This window comes from Somniosus microcephalus, chromosome 11, assembly GCF_052327205.1.
Source record: "Somniosus microcephalus isolate GS21.2 chromosome 11, FLI_Smic_1.0, whole genome shotgun sequence".
In the NCBI taxonomy this organism is placed as follows: Eukaryota; Metazoa; Chordata; class Chondrichthyes; order Squaliformes; family Somniosidae; genus Somniosus; species Somniosus microcephalus.
In genome coordinates, this window is record NC_140997.1 from 55,200,737 (window position 1) to 55,222,128 (window position 21,392).

A 21,392-nucleotide genomic window follows, 5' to 3' on the forward strand; every position below is an offset into this window, starting at 1 on the left:
TCTGCAAAAAAAATCCATTGCATCTTTAATTGTCCAGTTAGTTTTGTTGGCTAAGATTTATATAAGAATATAAGAAATAGGAGCAGGAATAGGCCACTTGGCCCCTCGAGCCTGCTTCACCATTCAATAAGATCATGGCTGATCTAGGGCTCAAAGCCACTTCCCAGCCGCTCCCCGTAACCCTTCACTCCCTTATCTTGCAAAAATTTGTCTATCTCCACTTTGAATGTATTTAATGACCCAGCCTCCACAGCTCTCTGGGGCAGAGAATTCCACAAATGTACGACCCTCTGAGAGAAGAAGGTGCTCCTCATTTCAGTTCTAAAAGGGCGACCCTTTATTCTGAAACTATGCCCCTGAGTTCTAGATTTCCCCATGAGGGGAAACATCCTCCCTGCATCTACCTTGTTGAGCCCCCTCAGTACCTTATATGTTTCGATAAGATCACCTCTCATTCTTCTAAATTCCAATGAGTATTGGCCCAGCCTGCTCAACCTTTCCTCATAAGTCAAACCCTTCAACTCTGGAATTAACTTAGTGAATCGTCTCTGAACTGCCTCCAATGCAAGTATATCCTTCCTTAAATAAGGAGACCAAAACTGTACGCAGTACTCAAGGTGTGGTCTCACCAATACCTTGTACAGTTATAGCAGGACTTCCCTGCTTTTATACCCCAACCCCCTTGAAATAAAGGCCAACATTCAATTTGCCTTTTTGATTACTTGCTGTACCTGCATGCTAACTTTTGTGTTTCATGCACAAGGACCCCCAGGTCCCTCTGAACTGTAGCATTTTGTAATCTCTCTCCATTTAAATAATAGTTTGCTTTTTTATTTTTCCTGCCAAAGTGGATAACCTCGCACTTTCCCACATTATACTTCATCTGCCAAATGTTTGCCCACTTCTCTAGCCTGTCTATATCCCTTTGCAGATTCTTTGAGTCTTCTGCACAACTTGCTTTTCCACCCATCTTTGTATCATCCGCAAACTTGGCTACATTACACTCGATCCCTTCATCCATTAAGTTGCCTAATTTCCTCATGAGCAGTTTTAGCTGGGTTTAATTTTTTTTAAATTTCATATTAAGTTTTTCATATTCTTATGGGGTGGGAGAGAGGAATTATTCTTATGGGGTGGGAGATAGGAAAACACACCGCAAATATATCTTCAACACAATATTGAATTGACCTGTGTTGCTTACTGCTTGTGGGACAATATCAGCTGTTCTGGTTAAAGCTGGTTAGCTGTTGCCTTCAGAATGTTGGCTCTGAATTTCAGCAAGCTTCTCTCAATCTCCCACCGTAATTTAGGCAAAAGATTAGCTGAATTCCTGGAAAAAACAGTATAAATGGCTGTTTTTAACCATTTTTGACAATTCTCCTGGAGTTCCGCCAGTCTCCCACTGGAGGACCCCATGGACATTCCAGGTGAGTATATTTAATTAAGACATAAGCAAATGATTGTGTGATAATCATTGATTATCTTGTCATCATCATCATCTGGCATGGGGTAGCTGACATTCATTTTAATGCAGCTTAAGTGTTACAGGGAGCCATCTTTCGGATGAGACGTTAAACCAAGGCCCCATCTGCCTTCTCAGGTGGACGTTAAAGTTCCCACAGCGCTAAAAGAAAGACTTACATTTATATAGCACCTTTCACGACCACCGGACGTCTCAAAGCACTTTACAGCCAATGAAGTACTTTTTTGGAGTGTAGTCACTGTTGTAATTTGGGAAACGCAGCAGCCAATTTGCGCACAGCAAGCTCCCACAAACAGCAATGTGATAATGACCAGATAATCTGTATTTGTTATGTTGATTGAGGGATAAATATTGGCCAGGACACCGGGGATAACTATTGGAAGAAGAGAAGAGGAGTTCTCCCCTGTGTCCAGGCCAATATTTATCCTTCAACCAACACCTAAAGCCGATGGTGAGGTCTTTTATTTCATTGCTGTTTGTTGGACCTTGCCGTGTGCAAATTCACTGTCGTGTTTCCTACTGTACAACAGCGACTACACTTTAAAAGTGCTTCATTAGCTGTAAAGCACTTTGGGACGTCCTGAGGTTGTGAAAGGCGCTATATCAATGCAAGTCTTTGTTTTTTCTTTCTATGTTTGAATTACAGTTTGGACTGCCTCAGATTTGGCTAGACTCTATCGGCAAGCTTTGCCAGTGTTCTGCCAGGTCGCTACATAGAACACTTTGTAACAGTAGGGGAGAGTTTCCACAGGGGTTCTCCTGCTTGTCCCTCATAAGAAGAACATAAGAAACAGGAGCAGGAGTGGGCCATTCGGCCCCTCGAGCCTGCTCTGCCATTCAACAAAATCATGGCTGATCTTCTACCTCATCTCCCCTTTCCTGCACTATCCCCATATCCCTTGATTCCCTTAATATTCAAAAATCTATCGATCTCGGTCTTGAATATACTCAACGACTGAGCCTCCACAGCCCTCTGGGGTAGAGAATTCCAAAGATTCACCACCCTCTGAGTGAAGAAATTTCTCCTCATCTCAGTCCTAAATGGCCGACCCCTTATTCTGAGACTGTGATCCCTGGTTCTAGACTCCCCAGCCAGGTGAAACATCCTCCCTGCATCTAACCTGTCAAGTCCTGTAAGAATTTTGTATGTTTCAGTGAGATCACCTCTCATTCTTCTAAACTATAGAGAATGTAGGCCTAGTCTACTCAATCCCTCCTCATAGGACAACCCCCCATCCCAGGAACCAGTCTGGTGAGCCTTCGCTGCACTCCCTCTATGGTAAGTATATCCTTCCTTAGGTAAGGAGACCAAAACTGTACACAATACTCCAGGTGTGGTTTCACCAGAGCCCTATATAATTCTTCATTCTTATGCTCAAATCCTCTTATAATAAAGGCCAACATACCATTTGCTTTCTTAATTGCTTGCTGTACCTGCATGTTAACTTTCAGTGATTCATGTACAAGGACACCCAGGTCCCTCTGAACACCAACATTTCCCAATCTCTCACAATTTAAAAAATACTCTGCTTTTCTATTTTTCCTACCAAAGTGAATAACTTCACATTTCTCCACATAATATTCCATTTGCCATGTTCTTGCCCACTCACTTAGCCTGCCTATATCCCCTTGAAGTTTCTTTGCATCCTCCTCACAACTTACATTCCCACCTAGCTTTGTATCATCAGCAAACTTGGATACATTACATTTGGTCCCCTCATCCAAATCATTGATGTAGATTGTGAATAGCTGAGGCCCAAGCACTGATCCTTGCGGTACCCCATTAGTTACAGCCTGCCAACCCGAAAATGACCAGTTTATTCCTACTCTCTGTTTTCTGTCCGTTAACCAATCCTCAATCTATGCTAGTATATCACTCCCAATCCCATGAGCTCTAATTTTGTTTAATAACCTCTTGTGTGTCACCTTATCGAATGCCTTCTGAAAATCCAAATACACCACATCCACTGGTTCCCCCTTATCTATTCTGCTAGTTACAACCTCAAAAAAACTCTAACAGATTCGTCAAACATGATTTCCCTTTCATTAATCCGTGTTGACTCTGCCCAATTCTATTATTATTTTCTAAGTGCCCTGTTACCACGTCCTTAATAGTAAATTCTACTGGTGTCAGGCTAACTGGTCTGTAATTCCCCATTTTCTCTCTCCCTCCATTCGTAAATAGTGGGGTTACATTTGCTACCTTCCAATCTGCGGGAACTGTTCTAGAATCTATGGAATTTTGGAAGATGACAGCCACCTCTTTCAAAACCCTAGGATGTGAGCCATCAGGTCCAGGGATTTATCGGCTTTCAGTCCCATTAATTTCCCCAGTACTAATATTTTACTGATACTAATTTCTTTCAGTTCCTCATTCTCGCTAGACCCTTGGTTCTCCACTATTTCCGGGAGGTTTTTTGCGTCTTCTTCCGTGAAGACAGACACTAAAGCCGCGAATTTAATGGAGGAGGCGGGTTGGAGTCGGGTTGCCTGGTGGGCAGGTTCTGGTCCTGCTGCCAGTTTCAGCCGCTCCCCAATATAGATTTTGAGTTAAGTGGCCTCATTAAGGCCGCCGTGCGCGCTACCCAGCCCAATTAGTGGGAGCGGGTCTGCTGCTCGCCTCTGCTGACATCACTCATTCATTTGTTTTTAATGTAGCCCTAGCTTCTCATTTGGTTTCTGCTGCTCTGGGAATTGTCCAGCTCATGATGACTACTGCAAGGACAAAGGCTTCACCAAGATTTGCTGAAGACTCCCTCCAAGCTCTTGTGGAGGGTGTAAGAGGGCGTAGGGACATGCTGTTCCCTCGCGATGGCCGGAGGAAGCCTCCTCAGCAAACAAAGGCAGGCTGGCTGCGAATTGCTGAGGAGTTCAGCGCTAGATCTGTTTGCTCACGCACATGGGTCCAGTGCCGGAAACGCTTCAATGATCTTCTGTGCTCATCCAAAGTGAGTATCACATCACACTTCACTTCAATCTGCTTCCCTTCTCCTCTCATCACCAGCACTCTGCATTGTCAGCCTGGTCCGCCGCATCCCACCTTACCCTTACTTCCCTTGCACCCTTACCTAGCCCTCTCGCTATGTACAGAATCACTTCACCATCCTACTATGCACCCCTCACACTTGCTCTCACTGTTATGCAATGACAACAACTAACAACGCACAGGGAGGCTCCTTCCTCTTGGCACCTCACTCCATCTTGGTCTCCCTCTAAGCTTTTATGTTATGGATTCTTCATAGTCACTCCATCGATCTCGATGAAACTCAACTTGTGTCCCTCCTTGCAGGAAAAGATAGCCCACAATATGAGGGAGAGAGCGAAGACAGGAGGAGGGCCACCATCACTTGCGACGCTGACAAGCACTGAGGAGGCTGCTCACGAGATAGTTGGAGGTGGCGAGGAGCTGGAAGTGGGGGACAGAGAGATGGGTGCATTAGATGAAGCTAGTGACAGAATACATTTTAAACCCTCTCTTTAATATTTCATGATTGACTGAAATGGCAAATGATGTTCATAGAGATTGACTTTTGATCATCTGCACAATAGGATGTGTCTGCTACTTAAATATCGATGTCTAACTCATGCCTTTATTCTCCCACAGGACCATTGGTAACCCTCCTCCCCACTGTCCAGGAGGAAGAGTCGGACGAATCCTCAGAGGAACCTGCAGCCTCTGAGGGAGCAGCATCACCAGAACTCAGCGCACCCGGCACAAGCGCAGAGACGCACACCTCCATGGGTCCATTGCCACATAGAGTAGTGTTGTCACCTGGTGTATCACAGCTCACAAGTGAGCATCAGCAGATGGTGGAGACAGCCACAGCAGTGGAGAGTCCTCGTCGGAGGTCGCAGGACTCTCCTAGCTCTGCTCAGCTGCATGCAGACACTGTGCCTCTGGGGCCATCCAGAAAGAGAGCAGTGCTGGAACTTCAGCAACAAGTGCAGGAGTCTCTGACAGGTTTTGCATCCATGGTAACTGCGAGTGTGCAGAGAATGGAGGAGTCCATCTCAAACATGAGCACTGCCATGGCGGAGGCAATGGTGCATGAACGTGCTGAAATGGAGAGGGTGGCAACCTCCTTGGAAGACATAACTGGCTAGACTCAACAGAGCATGGTGACTCTTCTAAATAGATGGTCTGCTATGGAGGATAAATAGGCATCTATTGAGGAGAGACACCAGAGGTACATGGACGTCCCCGTTATGAGGACCGTCAGTACAGAGACAGCTCCTCATGGCCCCACTGAGGTGCAGCAAGGTGCTCTCCAGCCACTTGCTAGCAGTGAAGTGCAGGTGACCCATGAGAGGGATGTTGGTGGCCGACAACAAAGAAGTGTGGGCTCCTCTCCAAGCGGTCACACCACCATGCCACTGCAGAGCCCTCGGTCAGAGCCCCAGATTCCCCACCCAAATGAAATGGCCATCTCAGCCCCTGCACAGCCGCAGGAAGAGCAGACTGTGGAGGAGACCTCCCAGGCTCCCAAACCCAGAGGACACCCGCCAAAGGCGTTTAAGCAGGCGCAGCGTCAAAGTGAACAAGATGCCTCTACATCTGCTGAAGCAGCAGGGAAAGCACCATGTAGAAGCACGCGTAAGAGGAAGTTAACACACAAATAGTCACAAGGATAGTCACTTGGGTGTTTTATTGTGTGAAAAAGTACTGCTTGTCATCCAGATTGTGATTGCATTAAACAAAAGTGATGGCAAAGATTTGAAGTATTGGCCTATGTGTGCTGAGAAATGGAAGTTGCACAGTGAGGGCTCAGGGCTACTTGCATTTGTAATGATGGTGGTGAGAGTGATAGGAAAGCATCGTTTATTGGACAGATGATGTATGGGGTGTTAAGCAGCTCGTTCTGACATTCATCTTCATCTGCCAGCCACCTGTGGTTGAAGCGTAAGCCTACGTGAATCTGGCATGGATGAGTGCATCCCTTGCCTGATGGCCAGCAATGTGGTCGCCTGCTGCTGGATTGGCCACATGCGGCTCCGCAAAGCATCGCACCCCATCCTCCTCCTCCTCGTCCTCCTCCTCTTCTTCCGAGGAGGCTCTGCACTGAGCCACTTGTACCTCAGGCAGCGCTAAGCCACGCTGCTGTGCGATGTTGTGCAGGGCACAGCAGACCACGATGATTCTGGACAACCTGGCTGGTGCATACTGCAGGGCTCCACCAGATCTGTCGAGGCATCGGAATCGCATTTTGTGCAAGCCGATGGTTTGATCTATGATGCTTCTGGTCGAAATGTAGCTCACTTTGTACCGCTCCTCAGCCTCGTTTGATGGCCTCCACATCGGTGTCATGAGCCATTTTTTCAGGGGGTAGCCCTTGTCGCCAAGTGGCCATCTGGAAAGTTGGGTAGGCGGATTGAAGAGCTGATGCACAGTTGACTGCCGCAGGATGAAGGAGTCAGGCAACTGGCAGGGTACTTTGCGCAAACAAGCATGATGATCTTCCTGTGGTTACACACCAGTTGGACGTTAAAGGAGTGGAATCCCTTGTGGTTGACAAATACAGTTGGGTTGTGATGGGGTGCCCTAATGGCCACATTTGTGCCGTCTATGACGCCTTGCACCCTTGGGAAGCCTGCCATATTTACAAAGCCAACCGCACACGCGGTCGCACTTGCTTCATCCGTGGAGAAGTGGATGTAATTGTGTGACTTTGCAAAGAGGTCATTGGTAACCTGCGTGATGCAGGTGTGTGCAGCCGACTGGGAGATGCCGCTGATATCTGCAGCTGATCCCTGGAAGGAGCCCAAAGCAAAGAAGTTGAGTGCGGTGGTGACTTAGACAGCCACTGGTAAGGAGTGTCCACCCGCTCCTCTGGGCTCCAGGTATTGGTGCAGCATTGCGCAGATGTCAGTGACTACCTCTCACGAAAGTCTCAGCCTCCTTTGGCACTGCTGCTCACTCATGTTGAGGAAGCTCATCCTCTGCCCGTAAACCCTGTGTTGGGGGTATCTCCTGCAGCGAGGTGCAGCCCTGCGCTGATGCCCTCTGCCCTGTGCATCATCAGGTGGCTGAGGAGAAGGTTGGCGCTCCTGGTGTTGGCGCTGCTGCTATGCCTGGTTGTGCTGCTGCCACGGCTGCTGTTCCTCCGAATCTGATGACCAGGATGAGAGGATATAAATGGTTCCCATACCGCTGGAATATATCTCAGTCGAGGAACAGAGGTTGTTTGCGCTCAGCCAAAGTGACCAGAGGGTATTCCAAAGAGGTCACACCGCAGATGGATTTCAGCTTGAACACTCACAAGATAAGTAGAGCTGCAAAATGTGTCCCAAAACCTCAAAGCACTAAGTTGTGGCAGCTGAAACTCAGAGATGTTGCAGGACTGCTTTTAAGCTGTTCGAGCAGCTGCCAACAATTCAGGTCCTTGCTAAACCTGGCACAATGCAGCTGGCGTGTTTGCCTTGTGAAGGAATATACTATATAACCTTTTTAGAAAAATATACTATATAGCCTTTTTAGAAAAATACACTATCTTATGAAAGAATTCTGGCCTCGTTGAGATAAGACAATGGTTGACTCTGAAGAGTACCTTATAAGGAACTCTACCTTATAAATTCTTTAAAACATGACCAACTGGGTTTGGAAATTTAGAAACCTAACTATGAAATAGCTATGAAAGAATTCTGGCTATTCAAATAGGACAAGTTGTTGACCCTGAATAAATAACCTTATGAAACAGAAGAATGGGTGGCTCCGAGTAGCTGGCCTTTTGGGAACAGAACAATGGTCAACCATGGATAAGTGATTTAAATTAAACCTCGTAAAGATGGCACACGAAATAAGGGACATCTGCCTTCACACCTATATGGTAAAAACTCCCAATAACTATTGCCAATGTAGCAGTAAGAATTGCAAGAGGTCAGCAGAAAGATGAATAGTGATAATTAACTTGGATCAGCAGAAACCTTATGGGATACAACTGAAAAAGGAAGTCTCAAATAGGATATCAGACTCGCTTTAATCGGGCAAAGCGATTCTCGACTACAGAGGCGGCTCTGTGGTCTTCCACTCTTTGTACCTCGGGGATCGAAGGTAATTTGATATTGATGGATATCCTGTATAGAAAATTTTAAGAACTGTAATACTGTAGTGAAGTTAAGATTTAAAAGTAAGATTCTCTGTTAAAAAGATCATACTTTTTCTCTTTTTAGAACTGTTAACGTTGCGATTGACTGATTCACCAACTGTAAATTGCATGTCGGTTCTTTTAATAAATCTCTATATATTTTTAGAATTGTCTCACATAAGTCTCATAAGTATATCAATAACTCGCAAACCCAATCTCTGTGCAGTCTTTGGTAGAGAGGTACATTTCTGAAGGAGATCTCCGGACCCTCATAATATCCGAGACATTACAGTCTGGCTAAACTTATTAAAAGTGCTATCTGGAGGACGGTAACATTCTCGAGTTGCTCCTTTTCTTTAGGGAGAGATAGCCCGGACTTTTAGACCCAGTTAAGCATCTTTAGGATTCGGCTACCTCAAACTTTAGTTGAAAGTGAACATCTGAGAGATACACCTGATCCGGGATAGCCCCGAAGGGGTTAGGGCTAGTAAATATCATTTCAGTCTGACGACAGGCAACACGCAGAAAAAGCTGCAAAATCACAACAGCCAGTTAAAATAAGATTATCAAGGCAGTTAGCAAGCTGTTAACTGCCTCTCCCACCGTTTGGTGTCGGGTCAGATCAGGAATCGCTAACCCGACACTTGCCAAAGTACCGTGGAGGCGGGATGACAGCGGGTTCGCAATCCGCCATCAATCTTTTAGATTTTCACTACTGACCTGCCTCCAAACCCGCCCTCTGACCTCTATTAAATTCATGGCCAAAGTATTTGTTTAATTTCTTTGCCATTTCCTTATTCCCCATTATAATTTCTCCTGTCTCAGCCTATAAGGGACCCATGTTTACTTTCACTAATCTTTTCCTTTTTACATACCTATAGATGCTTTTACAGTCTGTTTTTATGTCTCTTGCTAGTTTACTCTCATATTCTATTTTCCCTTTGTTTATCAATTTCTTGGTTCTCCTCTGCTGAATTCTAAAATTCTCCCAATACTCAGGCTTACTATTTTGGCAACATTATAAGCCTCTTCCTTTGATCTAATGCTATCTTTAACTTCTCTTGTTAGCTATGGTTGGACCACTTTTCCCATGGGGTTTTTGTGCCTTAAAGGAATGTATATTTGTTGTAAATTATGTATTAATTCAATAATGCTAGCCATTGCTTGTCTACCGTCATACCTTTTAATGTAGTTTCCCAATCTACCGACGTAATTTGCTTTGTTTAGACTTAAGACCCTAGTTTCAGATTTAATTAAATCACTTTCAAACTTAATATAAAATTCTATCATATTATGGTCACTCTTCCCTAAAGACCCCTTTACTGCAAGGTTATTAATTAACCCTTTCTCATTGCACAATACTAGATCTAAAATAGCCTGTTCCCTAGATGGTTCCTCAACATACTGATCTAGAAAACTATCTTGTATACACTCCATGAATTCGTCCTCCACATAATGTCGCCAGAAGAGCCATGGAAACCCCAAAAAAGTGCATAAAGGCTGCTTACACCATTTTTCTGGGGTTTCTGTGATACCTCTGCTGAAGTTACTGCAGACAAACACCAGAAACCCTACAGAAATTACCCCCAGTGTGATGCTGCTGCTCCTAGGGGTTTGAGGAGTGAAAGAAAAATCAACAACCTGCAAAGGACATTGGTCTATATGGAACAGCAGTGATAATGGTAACAGAGGAGCCTAAGCACATATGCAGTTGGCTTATTGCATGTAAAATTATCTATGGAATCAGCAGAAAATAATTTATGAACCAAAGGCCAGGTGGGTTATATTCTGCCTGATGATGTGAGATGAATTATTGCTAACTGCTTGGGAAATCACCAATTCTACTTATACCACATGTCCGATACCGTGTGTTACACTAATTGGTGCTGGTAACAGTCATGACCTCACATGACCCAAAAGTTATGCAACATAATTAGTGTTACGTCTGCTTTACTAAATAAACAGCTGAAAATAAACATTATACAATTCACTTAGGTAGAGCTGTGGAAGAGACCATAGAGACATAGAAGATAGGAGCAGGAGATTTGGCCCCTCAAGCCTGTTCCACCATTTAATGAGATCATGGCTGATCATCCAAATTCAGTAGCCTGTCCCTACTTTCTCCCCATATCCCTTGATCCCTTTAGCCTTAAGAAATATATCTAACTCCTTCTTGAATATATTTAATAAGTTGGCCTCCACTGCCTTCTGTGGTAGAGAATTCCACAAGTTCACCACTCTCTGGGTGAAGAAATTCCTCCTCATCTCAGTCCTAAATGGCTTACCCCTTATCCTTAGACTGTGACCCCTGGTTCTGGACTCCCCCGCCATCGGGAACATCCTTCCTGCATCTAGTCTGTCTAGTCCTGTTAAAATTTTATAAGTTTCAATGAGATCCCCTCTCATTCTTCTAAACTCTAGCGAATATAAGCCTAATCGACGCAATCTCTCTTCATACGTCATTCCTGCCATCCCAGGTATCAGTCTGGTGAATCGTCGCTGCACTCCCTCCATGGCAAGAACATCCTTCCTCAGATAAGGTGACCAAAACTGCACACAATACTCAAGGTGTGGTCTCACCAAGGCCCTGTACAACTGCAGCAAGACATCCTTGCTCCTGTACTCGAATCCTCTCGCTATGAAGGCCTTCTTAACCGCCTGCTGCACACACGCCCACCCAGCTTTGTATCGTCTGCAAACTTGGAGATATTACATCTAGTTCCCTCGTCTAGATCATTAATAAATATTGTGAATAGCTGGTGTCCTAGCACCGATCCCTGCAGTACCCCACTAGTCACTGCCTGCCACTCGGAAAAAGACCCGTTTATTCCAACTCTTTGCTTCCTGTCTGCCAACCAGTTCTCTATCCAAGTCAGTACTTTACCCCCAATCCCATGTGATTTAACTTTGCACGCCAATCTCTTATGCGGAACCTTATCGAAAGCCATCTGAAAGTCCAAATACACCACATCCACTGGTTCTCCCTTATCTATTCTACCAGTTACATCCTCAAAAAATTCCAGTAGATTAGTCAAGCATTTGTAAATCCATGTTGACTTTGTCCGATCCTGCCACTGTTTTCCAAGTGCTCTGCTATTACATCTTTTATAATGGACTCTAGCATTTCCCCCACTACCGATGTCAGGCTTACCAGTCTATAATTCCCCATTTTCTCTCTACCACCTTTTTTAAATAGTGGGGTTACATTAGCTACCCTCCAATCCATGGGAACTATTCCAGAGTCTATAGAATTTTGGAAGATGACCAGCAATGCATCTACTATTTCTAGGGCCACCTCCTTAAGTACCCTAGGATGTAGATTATCAGGCCCTGGGGATTAATTGGCCTACAAATACTGATTTCATTCAATTCCTCCCTCTCATTAGACCCTATGTTCCCTGACATCTTTGGAAGGTTATTTGTGTACTCCTTTGTGAAGGCAGAACCAAAGTATGAATTTAATTGGTCTGCCATTTCTTTGTTCCCCATTATAAATTCCCCTGATTCTGACTGCAAGGGACCTATGCTTGACTTCACCAATCTTTTTCTCTTCACATATCTATAGAAGCTTTTACAGTCAGTTTTTATGTTCCCTGCAAGCTTACTCTCATATTCTATTTTCCCCCTCTTAATTAATCCCTTTGTCCTCCTTTGCTGAATCCTAAACTGCTCCATGTCAAATTGACACATATTACAACAGAAACAACTACATCCAGAGCCATATTCAGTCACAATCATAGTAATAGCCCCAGACATAGTTATTCTAGTCAATAGTTGTGGAATTGTATGTGGTGAAAGCTATGAAGTTTTTTTACTGTGCGTTAGGACTCATTATGTTGTGAGTAAAGTGCGAGGTCCATTTCTTTCAGCTTGAGCCATGGTAGAACACTATGGGTGAATTTGAGGTTCAGACATATGTAGCCTGTGTGAAGATGCCCAACTAGAAAAGTAAAGAGTGTGGCTGTATTGTCAATCAGCAAATTACTGGAATTGGTATGTAAGATGGAGCCAAGTCTAAGCATGTCATTGAGATAAATATGCCCAGCATGGAATAACTGTGTGGTTAGCAAACATGATTCTGTTCCACTCCACTTGAAACATCTGCTTTTGTTTGTACTTTACATAGGAATATAGGAACAGGAGTAGGCCAATCAGCATCCCGAGCCTGTTCTGTTATTCAATTAGATCATGGCTGACCTGTACCTCAACTCCATTTACCCACCTTTTCTCCATATTTCTTGGTACCCTTACCTAACAAAAATTCATCGATCTCAGTTTAGAAATTCTAACTGACCACAGCCTTTTGGGGGGGGAGAGAGTCCCCGATTTCCACTACCATTTGTAAGAAAAAATGCTTCCTGATTTGACTCCTAACTGGCCTAGCTCTAATTCTAAGATTATGCCCCTTAGTGAAATTCCCTTGTTTGTAAGTGTTCCCAGAACTCAATATCAACCTGCCAACAAAAGACGAACTAGAAACTCTATGGCCTCTAATACAGCCTCACCTGAGTTATCGTGTAATATATATCAATGTTCAGCTCAGGATTGTGATGGAATCCTCACCACTCGCTTGGATGAGTGCAGCCTCAATAACACTCAAGAAGCTCAACACCTTCCTGGACAAAACACTCCACTTGATCAGTGCCCCGCCCCTGAACTCATTACCCAACACCTCCCCCACCCCCACAGGTGCACTTGGCTATCTACAAGATGCACTGCAGCAACTCTCCACGCTTACTTTGGCAGCACCTCCCAACTTCAGAATCTAAGACAGACAAGGGCAGCAATGTCATGGGAACACCATCACCTGAAAGTTTTCCTCCAAGTTATGAACTACTGTGGCTTGGATATGTACTGTCAGTCCTTCATTATTGTTGGGTTAAAATCCTGGAATTCCCTACCTAACACTTTCATAGGAGAACCATCACCATAAGGACTACAGCGATTCAAAGAGAAGGGCCACCACCACCTTCTCAGGGCAACATAGAGATGGACAATAAATGCGGCCTAGCCAACATCACAAGAACAAATAAGAAAAATGTCAGTCTCACCTGAGCAATACTGTTATGTGTATTTATACTTGTGTATGTGAGCCTTACCTGAATGAAACTGTAGTGTGTAGATTCACCAAAGGGCTGTCTCACCTGCTAGCACACCTGCCAGGTACAACAGTCCAATTCGCATAATCCCATGGACCATCTCGAGTGGCACTCCAATCATCAGCTGCAAGAAAGCATTGAACCCCAGCTGCTCCAACCTGTAGTAACCACAAGAGCCTGTGTTAAAGTCAAACTAACTTGCTTTTAGAGGATTTATAAACATTATAAACATTAGCATTCAATGAGCTCAACTCCCAATTATGTTTTATTTTTATTAAAAGCCCATTGTTCTATACCTGCTACAACTTTATGAAATCAGCTAAGCATGATCCCACTGATATGCAACATTTTGCAGCAGAATAAAAATATTTATAACAAATGAAAATCAGCATGCCTTTTCGAAATCCAAACAATACTTGAGCATCTTTTTTTTTTAATTCATTGATGGGATGCAGGCGTCGCTGGCTGGCTAGGCCTGCATTTAGTGCCCATCCCTAATTGCCCTTGAGAAAATGGTGGTGAGCTGCCTTCTTGAACCGCTGCAGTCCATATGGTGTAGGTACACCCACAATGCTGTTAGGAAGGGAGTTCCAGGATTTTGGCCCAGTGACAGTGAAGGAACGGCGATACAGGTCCAAGTCAGGATGGTGTGTGGCTTGGAGGGGAACTTGTAGGTGGTGATGTTCCCATGCGTCTGCTGCCCTTGTCCTTCTAAGTGGTAGAGGTCGCGGGTTTGGAAGGTGCTGTTGAAGGAGCTTTGGTGAGTTGCTGCAGTGCATCTTGTAGATGGTACACACTGCAGCCACAGTGCGCCGGTGGTGGAGGGAGTGAATGTTGAAGGTGGATGGAGTGCCAATCAAGCGGGCTGCTTTATCCTGAATGGTGTCGAGCTTCTTGAGTGTTGTGGAGCTGCACTCATCCAGGCAAGTGGAGAGTATTCCATCACACTCCTGACTTGTGCCTTGTAGATGGTGGAAAGGCTTTGGGGAGTCAGGAGGTGAGACACTCGCCGCAGAATTCCCAGCCTCTGGCCTGCTCTTGTAGCCACAGTATTTATATGGCTGGTCCAGTTCAGTTTCTGATCAATGGTAACCCCCCGGATGTTGATAGTGGGGGATTCAGCGATGGTAATGCCATTGAATGTCAAGGGGAGATGGTTAGAGTCTCGCTTGTTGGAGCTGGTCATTGCCTGGCACTTGTGTGGTGCGAATGTTACTTGCCACTTGTCAGCCCAAGTCTGAATGTTGTCCAGGTCTTGCTGCATATGGACATGGACTGCGTCAGTATCTGACGAGTCTCGAATGGTGCTGAACAGTGTGCAATCATCAGCGAACATCCCCACTTCTGACCTTATGATGGAGGGAAGGTCATTGATGAAACAGCTGAAGATGGTTGGGCCTAGGACACTGCCCTGAGGAACTCCTGCAGTGATGTCATGTGATTGAGATGAATGACCTCCAACAACCACAGCCAACTTCCTTTGTGCTAGGTATGATTCCAACCAATGGAGAGTTTTCCCCTTGATTCCCATTGACTTCAGTTTTGCTAGGGCTCCTTGATGCCACACTCGATCAAATGCTGCCTTGATGTCAAGGGCAGTCACTCTCACCTCACCTCTTGAGTTCAGCTCTTTTGTCCATGTTTGGACCAAGGCTGTAATGAGGTCAGGAGCTGGGTGGCCCTGGCGGAACCCAAACTGGGCGTCAGTTAGCAGGTTATTGCTGAGTAAGTGCCGCTTGATAGCACTGTCGACAACACCTTCCATCACTTTGCTGATGATTGAGAGTAGACTGATGGGACGGTAATTGGCCAGGTCGGATTTGTCCTGCTTTTTGTAGACAGGACATACTTGGGCAATTTTCCACATTGCCGGGTAGATGCCAGTGTTGTAGCTGTACTGGAACAGCTTGGCTAGGGGCGCAGCTAGTTCTGGAGCACAAGTCTTCAGTACTATTGCCGGAATGTTTTCAGGGCCCATAGCCTTTGCAGTATCCAGTGTCTTCAGCCGTTTCTTGACATCACGTGGAGTGAATTGAATGGGCTGAAGACTGGCATCTGTGATGCTGGGGACCTCAGGAGGAGGCCGAGATGGATCATCCACTCGGCACTTCTGGCTGAAGATAGTTGCAAATGCTTCAGCCTTGTCTTTTGCACTCACGTGCTGGGCTCCACCATCATTGAGGATGGGGATATTTTTGGAGCCTCCTCCTCCTGTTAACTGTTTAATTGTCCACCACCACTCACGACTGGATGTGGCAGGACTGCAGAGCTTTGATTTGATCCGATGGTTGTGAGATTGCTTAGCTCTGTCTATCGCATGTTGCTTCCGTTGTTTGGCATGCAAGTAGTCCTGTGTTGTAGCCTCACCAGGTTGACACTTCATTTTTCGGTATGCCTGGTGCTGTTCCCGCATGCTCTCCTGCACTCTTCGTTAAACCAGGGTTAATCTCCTGGCTTGATGGTAATGGTAGAGTGAGGGATATGCCGGGCCATGAGGTCACAGATTGTGGTTGAATACAATTCTGCTGCTGCTGATGGCCCACAGCGCCTCATGGATGCCCAGTTTTGAGTTGCCAGATGTGTTCGAAATCTGTCCCATTTAGCACGGTGGTAGTGCCACACAACACGGTGGAGGGTATCCTCAACATGAAGACGGGACTTCGTCTCCACAAGGACTGTGCGGTGGTCACTTCTACCAATGCTGTCATGGACAGATGCATCTGCAACAGGTAGACTGGTGAGGACGAGATCAAGTAGGTTTTTCCCTCTTGTTGGTTCCTTCACCACCTGTCGCAGACCCAGTCTGGCAGCTATGTCCTTTAGGACTCAGCCAGCTCGGTCAGTTATGGTGCTACCGAGCCACTCTTGGTGATGGACATTGAAGTCCCCCACCCAGAGGACATTTTGTGCCCTTGCTACTCTCAGCGCTTCTTCCAATTGGTGTTCAACATGAAGGAGTACTGATTCATCAGCTGAGGGAGGGCGGTAGGTGGTAATTAGCAGGAGGTTTCCTTGCCCATGTTTGACTTGATGCCATGAGACCTCATGGGGTCCTGAGTCAATGTTGAGGACTCCCAGGGCTACTCCCTCCCGATTGTATACCACAGTGCCACCACCTCTGGTGGGTCTGTCCTGCCGGTGGGACAGGACATACCCAGGGATGGTGATAGTGGTGTCTGGGACATTGGTTGTAAGGTATGATTCGGTAATTATGATTATGTCAGGCTGTTGCTTGACTAGTCTGTGGGACAGCTCTCCCAATTTTAGCACAAGCCCACAGTGCTCCTTTCCTGTAGCCCCTGCATTGGGGAAACGTGTATCAGGTATTGGGCCCAGATTGGCCAGTACTTTGTCCCCAGTAACAGAGCCCAAGGCCACTTCAAGCCTTAGCCTAAACTGTGCGCCCAGTGCTGGCATCTGTGCTACACCAGCCCAATGCCACTCTCCCACATGCTAACTGGCCAATCCCACCAGATTAGAACATAAGAAATAGGAGCAGGAGTAGGCCAATCGGCCCCTCGAGCCTGCTCCGCCATTCAATAAGATCATGGCTGATCTGATCCTAACCGCCAATCTACTATCACAGAACCATCTCCTGAATCTAACAGAATTAGACACACGAAATAGCAGCAGGATCAGGCTACATGGCCCCTGGGCCCGCTCCGCTACCCACAGGGCCATGTCCGATCCGAACCTAGACTCATGTCCAAATTCCTGCCCGCTCCCCGTAACCCTTAATTCCCTTTACTTCTAGGAAACTGTCTATTTCTGTTTTAAATTTATGTAATGATGTAGCTTCTACAGCTTTTTGGAGCAGCATATTCCAGGGACCTACCACCCTCTGAGTGAAGTAGTTCCTCCTCATCTCAGTTTTGAAAGAGCAGCCCCTTATTCTAAGACTATGCCCCCTAGTTCTAGTTTCACCCATCATCGGGAACATCCTCCCCGCATCCACCCGATCCAACCCCTTCACAATCATATATGTTTCAATAAGATCGCCTCTCATTCTTCTGAACTCCAATGAGTAGAGTCCCAATCTACTCAACCTCTCCTCATATGTCCATCCCCTCATCCCTGGGATTAACCGAGTGAACCTTCTTTGTACTGACTCGAGAGCAAGTATGTCTTTTCTTAAGTATGGACACCAAAACTGTATGCAGTATTCCAGGTGCGGTCTCACCAATACCTTGTACAACTGAAGCAATACCTCCCTATTTTTATATTCTATCCCCCTAGCAATGAAAGCCAACATTCCATTGGCCTTCTTAATCACTTGCTGCACCTGCATACTAACCTTTTGAGTTTCGTGCACCAGGACCCCCAGGTCCCTTTGTACTTCAGTACTTTCCAGTTTCTTACCATTAAGATAATAACTTGCTCTACGATTTTTCCTGCCAAAGTGCATAACCTCACACTTTCCAGTATTGTATTCCATCTGCCAAATCTCTGCCAACTTACTTAGCCTGTCTATGTCCCCTTGCAGGTTTTTTATGTCCTCCTCACTCACTACTTTCCCTCCCATCTTAGTATCATCTGCAAACTTTGATATGTTACACTCGGTCCCCTCCTCCAAATCATTAATATAGATTGTAAAGAGTTGGGGACCCAGCACTGACCCCTGCGGAACACCACTAGTTACTGATTGCCAGTCTGAGAATGAACCATTTTTCCCAACTCTCTGCCTTCTGTTAGATAGCCAATCCTCTATCCATGCCAGAATATTACCCCCAATCCTGTGATTTTTTATCTTAAGCAATAATCTTTTGTGTGGCACCTTGTCAAATGCCTTTTGGAAGTCTAAATACACTACGTCCACTGGTTCCCCTTTATCCACCCTATATGTTACTTCCTCAAAGAACTCCAGCAAATTTGTCAAACATGACTTCCCCTTCATAAAACCATGCTGACTTTGTCCTATTAAATTATGATTATCCAAATGTCCTGTTACTGTCTCCTTAATAATGGACTCCAAAATTTTACCTACCACAGATGTTAGGCTAACCGGTCTATAGTTTCCAGCCTTCTGTCTACTGCCCTTTTTAAATAAGGGTGTTACATTAGCAGTTTTCCAGTCTGCCAGGACCTTTGCTGAGTCCAGTGTGACATCAATTCGAATCAATCAATCCTAACATCAGTCATCGTCTCTTTCCCCTACAACTAGTAGGTTGTACCAAGACCATGTTATTTACGTTGGGGAGGGAAATGTCATTGAATAACAGCTTTGTAGCTCTTTAACCACTGTATACCTGAATGTAGAATCTGGGACAGCACAGACAGAGGTCCTGGTACTAGCAGTGCCACTCACCCCCAACAGAAAATGTTAGAGTTTGAAGCAAACAGTTAAATGGCTCTGGATTGGATGTCTCAGTGGGTCTGGGAAATCGTTAAGCCACAACAGGGACTGTGTATGGACCAATCTGAGATAAAAATCACAAAAAGTGGAGGCAGAAAATAGATGATGTGGTTCTCACAAACCAATCAGAATGCTATAAAGCAACAAACGTCCTTCGAAATATTATAAGCAGCTAGTTGGAAGAATTAATCGTGTTTCCAACAAGTCAATTTGATTGGTAGGTTGAGGCACACGTTGTGTGCACAGAACAATCAAATTGCTAGATGATTATACAGTTTCAAATACTCAACGGGCCAGATTTTGCTGGAGCGGGGCATTTCGCAGCGAGCCCTGTTAGTTAGACTTGTTCGTGCACGTTTAGGTTTCAAAAAATTTTGCCCACAAGGTTGCTGGAAGTGTGAGCTGATAATGGCATGGCGAGGGCAACAGGGCATCTGGGACGTTGGTGAACGATGCAACCAACAGCATATCTCCTTAATTAATGAGACGTAAGGATTAAGAAATAAACAGAGGAAGGACTGAGAAGGAAGGTGAATTAGAGTGGGCGAATTCAATGTCAAATCAGATACAGAAAGAGAAATAAAGAGAAGGAAATAAAGATCGGATTAAGAGAGAGAAAAAAAAGACAGAAAGGAAAAGTAAGGAAAAAAAAGTAAAAAGTTAAAATTTGACATTTAAAAATCTCCAAAAACAATTCACAATATGAAGGAATGTGACTCCACACTTATTTCTGGGCAACAGTGATTGATCGGCAGTCATTAACAATTAGCAGGTCATTAAAAGGGTACTTACGCTGTTAATTACTAGACTTAACTTTCTGTGGCCAGTTTAATGGGCAAATAATGTGCAAACTTCATGAAAATCACAGGGAAGTTAAGTGCGAGGTGCCGTTTCAACAAAGCTAATGGCAGAGCAGTGCAAATCGGCCAGCAACTTGTGGTGATTCGCAATTCACAGAGTATCTCTTCCTTGCAACATGTTGCTAGCTGATTTGTGCATTAATAACACATGCGTCGTTCAGATGCTGTTATTTGTTCAACAAAATCTGGCCCAACATGTTTAACCATATCTATGGAGGAAGAATTGGTCTGGTCTTTAAAAGATAGTGGGCAAACAACAGGAAACTTTCAAAAAGGAGATGATTAGACAGGACATAGTCCCACACGAAGTGAAGCTGGAGTTTCTTGGATCAATAAGAAACTAAAATTAAAAAGAGATTTACAAAAGAGACATATGACAAATCTAGGGCTAATATTACAAAATAAAATAAGCAGAGTATAGAAACTAGAGAGGGGAAGAGAAAAAGATTAGAAAAGCTGAGAGGGAGTTATGAAGGAAGATTGCCAGGGAAAATGAAAGGATATAGTAAAGGATTTTCTAAACACATTAAAAATAAAAGAATTGTTAAAGAATCGGTAGGGCTGAGTAGAGGAGTAAAAGGAAATCTTACGAAGGAAGTACTATGAGTACTTTGCGTCTGTTAATACAGAAGTATGCGATGATGGAATAAAAAGATAATAGAGGAGAAGGTAGAACAATTAGATAGGATACTGTAGATAAGGAAATCATAAAAAATTGTTGGTGGAACTCACAGTGGAGAAGGCATTGGGTCCCAATGGCATGCATTGTAAAATGCTGAGGGAAGTCAGAAAGTTTAGGCCACAATCTTTTCTGCGTCCTTGGGTATGGAACCTTTGCCAGAGAACTGGAGAGTTGCCAATGTAACACCTCAATTCAAAAAGGGAGATAGGGATAAACCAGGTAATTACAAACCAGTCAGTTTAACATCAGTAGTGGGTAAGATTCTAGTGGCATAATATGGGATTAAATTAATACTCAATTAGAAAGACTTAATTAAGGACAGCCAGCACAAATTTGTTAAAGGCATGCCATGTCTGACAAATATAATGGAGTTCTTTGATGAAAAATAGTGTATTGATAAAGGAAATGTGATGGATATTGTGTATATGGATTTTCAAAAGGCATTTGATTAGGTGACAAGACGTTTATTGCTAAAAGTAAGATCTACAGTATTAAAGAGAATTTGGCAACATGTCTAGGTACTTGGCTCAAGGACAGCCACCAGCGAGCAGTGGTTAATGGATGTTTTTTGGATTGATGGGATGTTAACAATGGTGTCGCCCAGGGGTCAGCGTCAATATATATCAATGATATGGACATGGGTATAGGGAGCACAATAGCAATATTTGTAGATGAAACTCAAATAGATAGTGTGGTTAATTGTACAGAGGGCTGGAAGAACTTCAGGAGGACATCGACAGGTTCATAGGTTGGGCAGATTAATGGTGGAGGAAGTTTTTTGCATTTTTATAGGGATGCAGACCAGGGCGCAGGTCTGGAACCTCAGGTAGGCC

The 21,392-nt window shown here is 44.7% G+C and overlaps 1 protein-coding gene across 2 annotated transcripts in view; it reads right to left on the reverse strand.

Moving 5' to 3' along the window:
• rhbdl1 (rhomboid, veinlet-like 1 (Drosophila)) overlaps positions 1-21,392 on the reverse strand; it is a 300,633-nt gene that overhangs the window by 80,041 nt on the left and 199,200 nt on the right. For both annotated transcript variants that reach the window (XM_086000695.1, XM_086000694.1), the window contains one exon: positions 13,710-13,822. In XM_086000695.1, the coding sequence (XP_085856821.1) occupies positions 13,710-13,822 (113 nt within the window). The remainder of the gene's footprint in view (positions 1-13,709; positions 13,823-21,392) is intronic.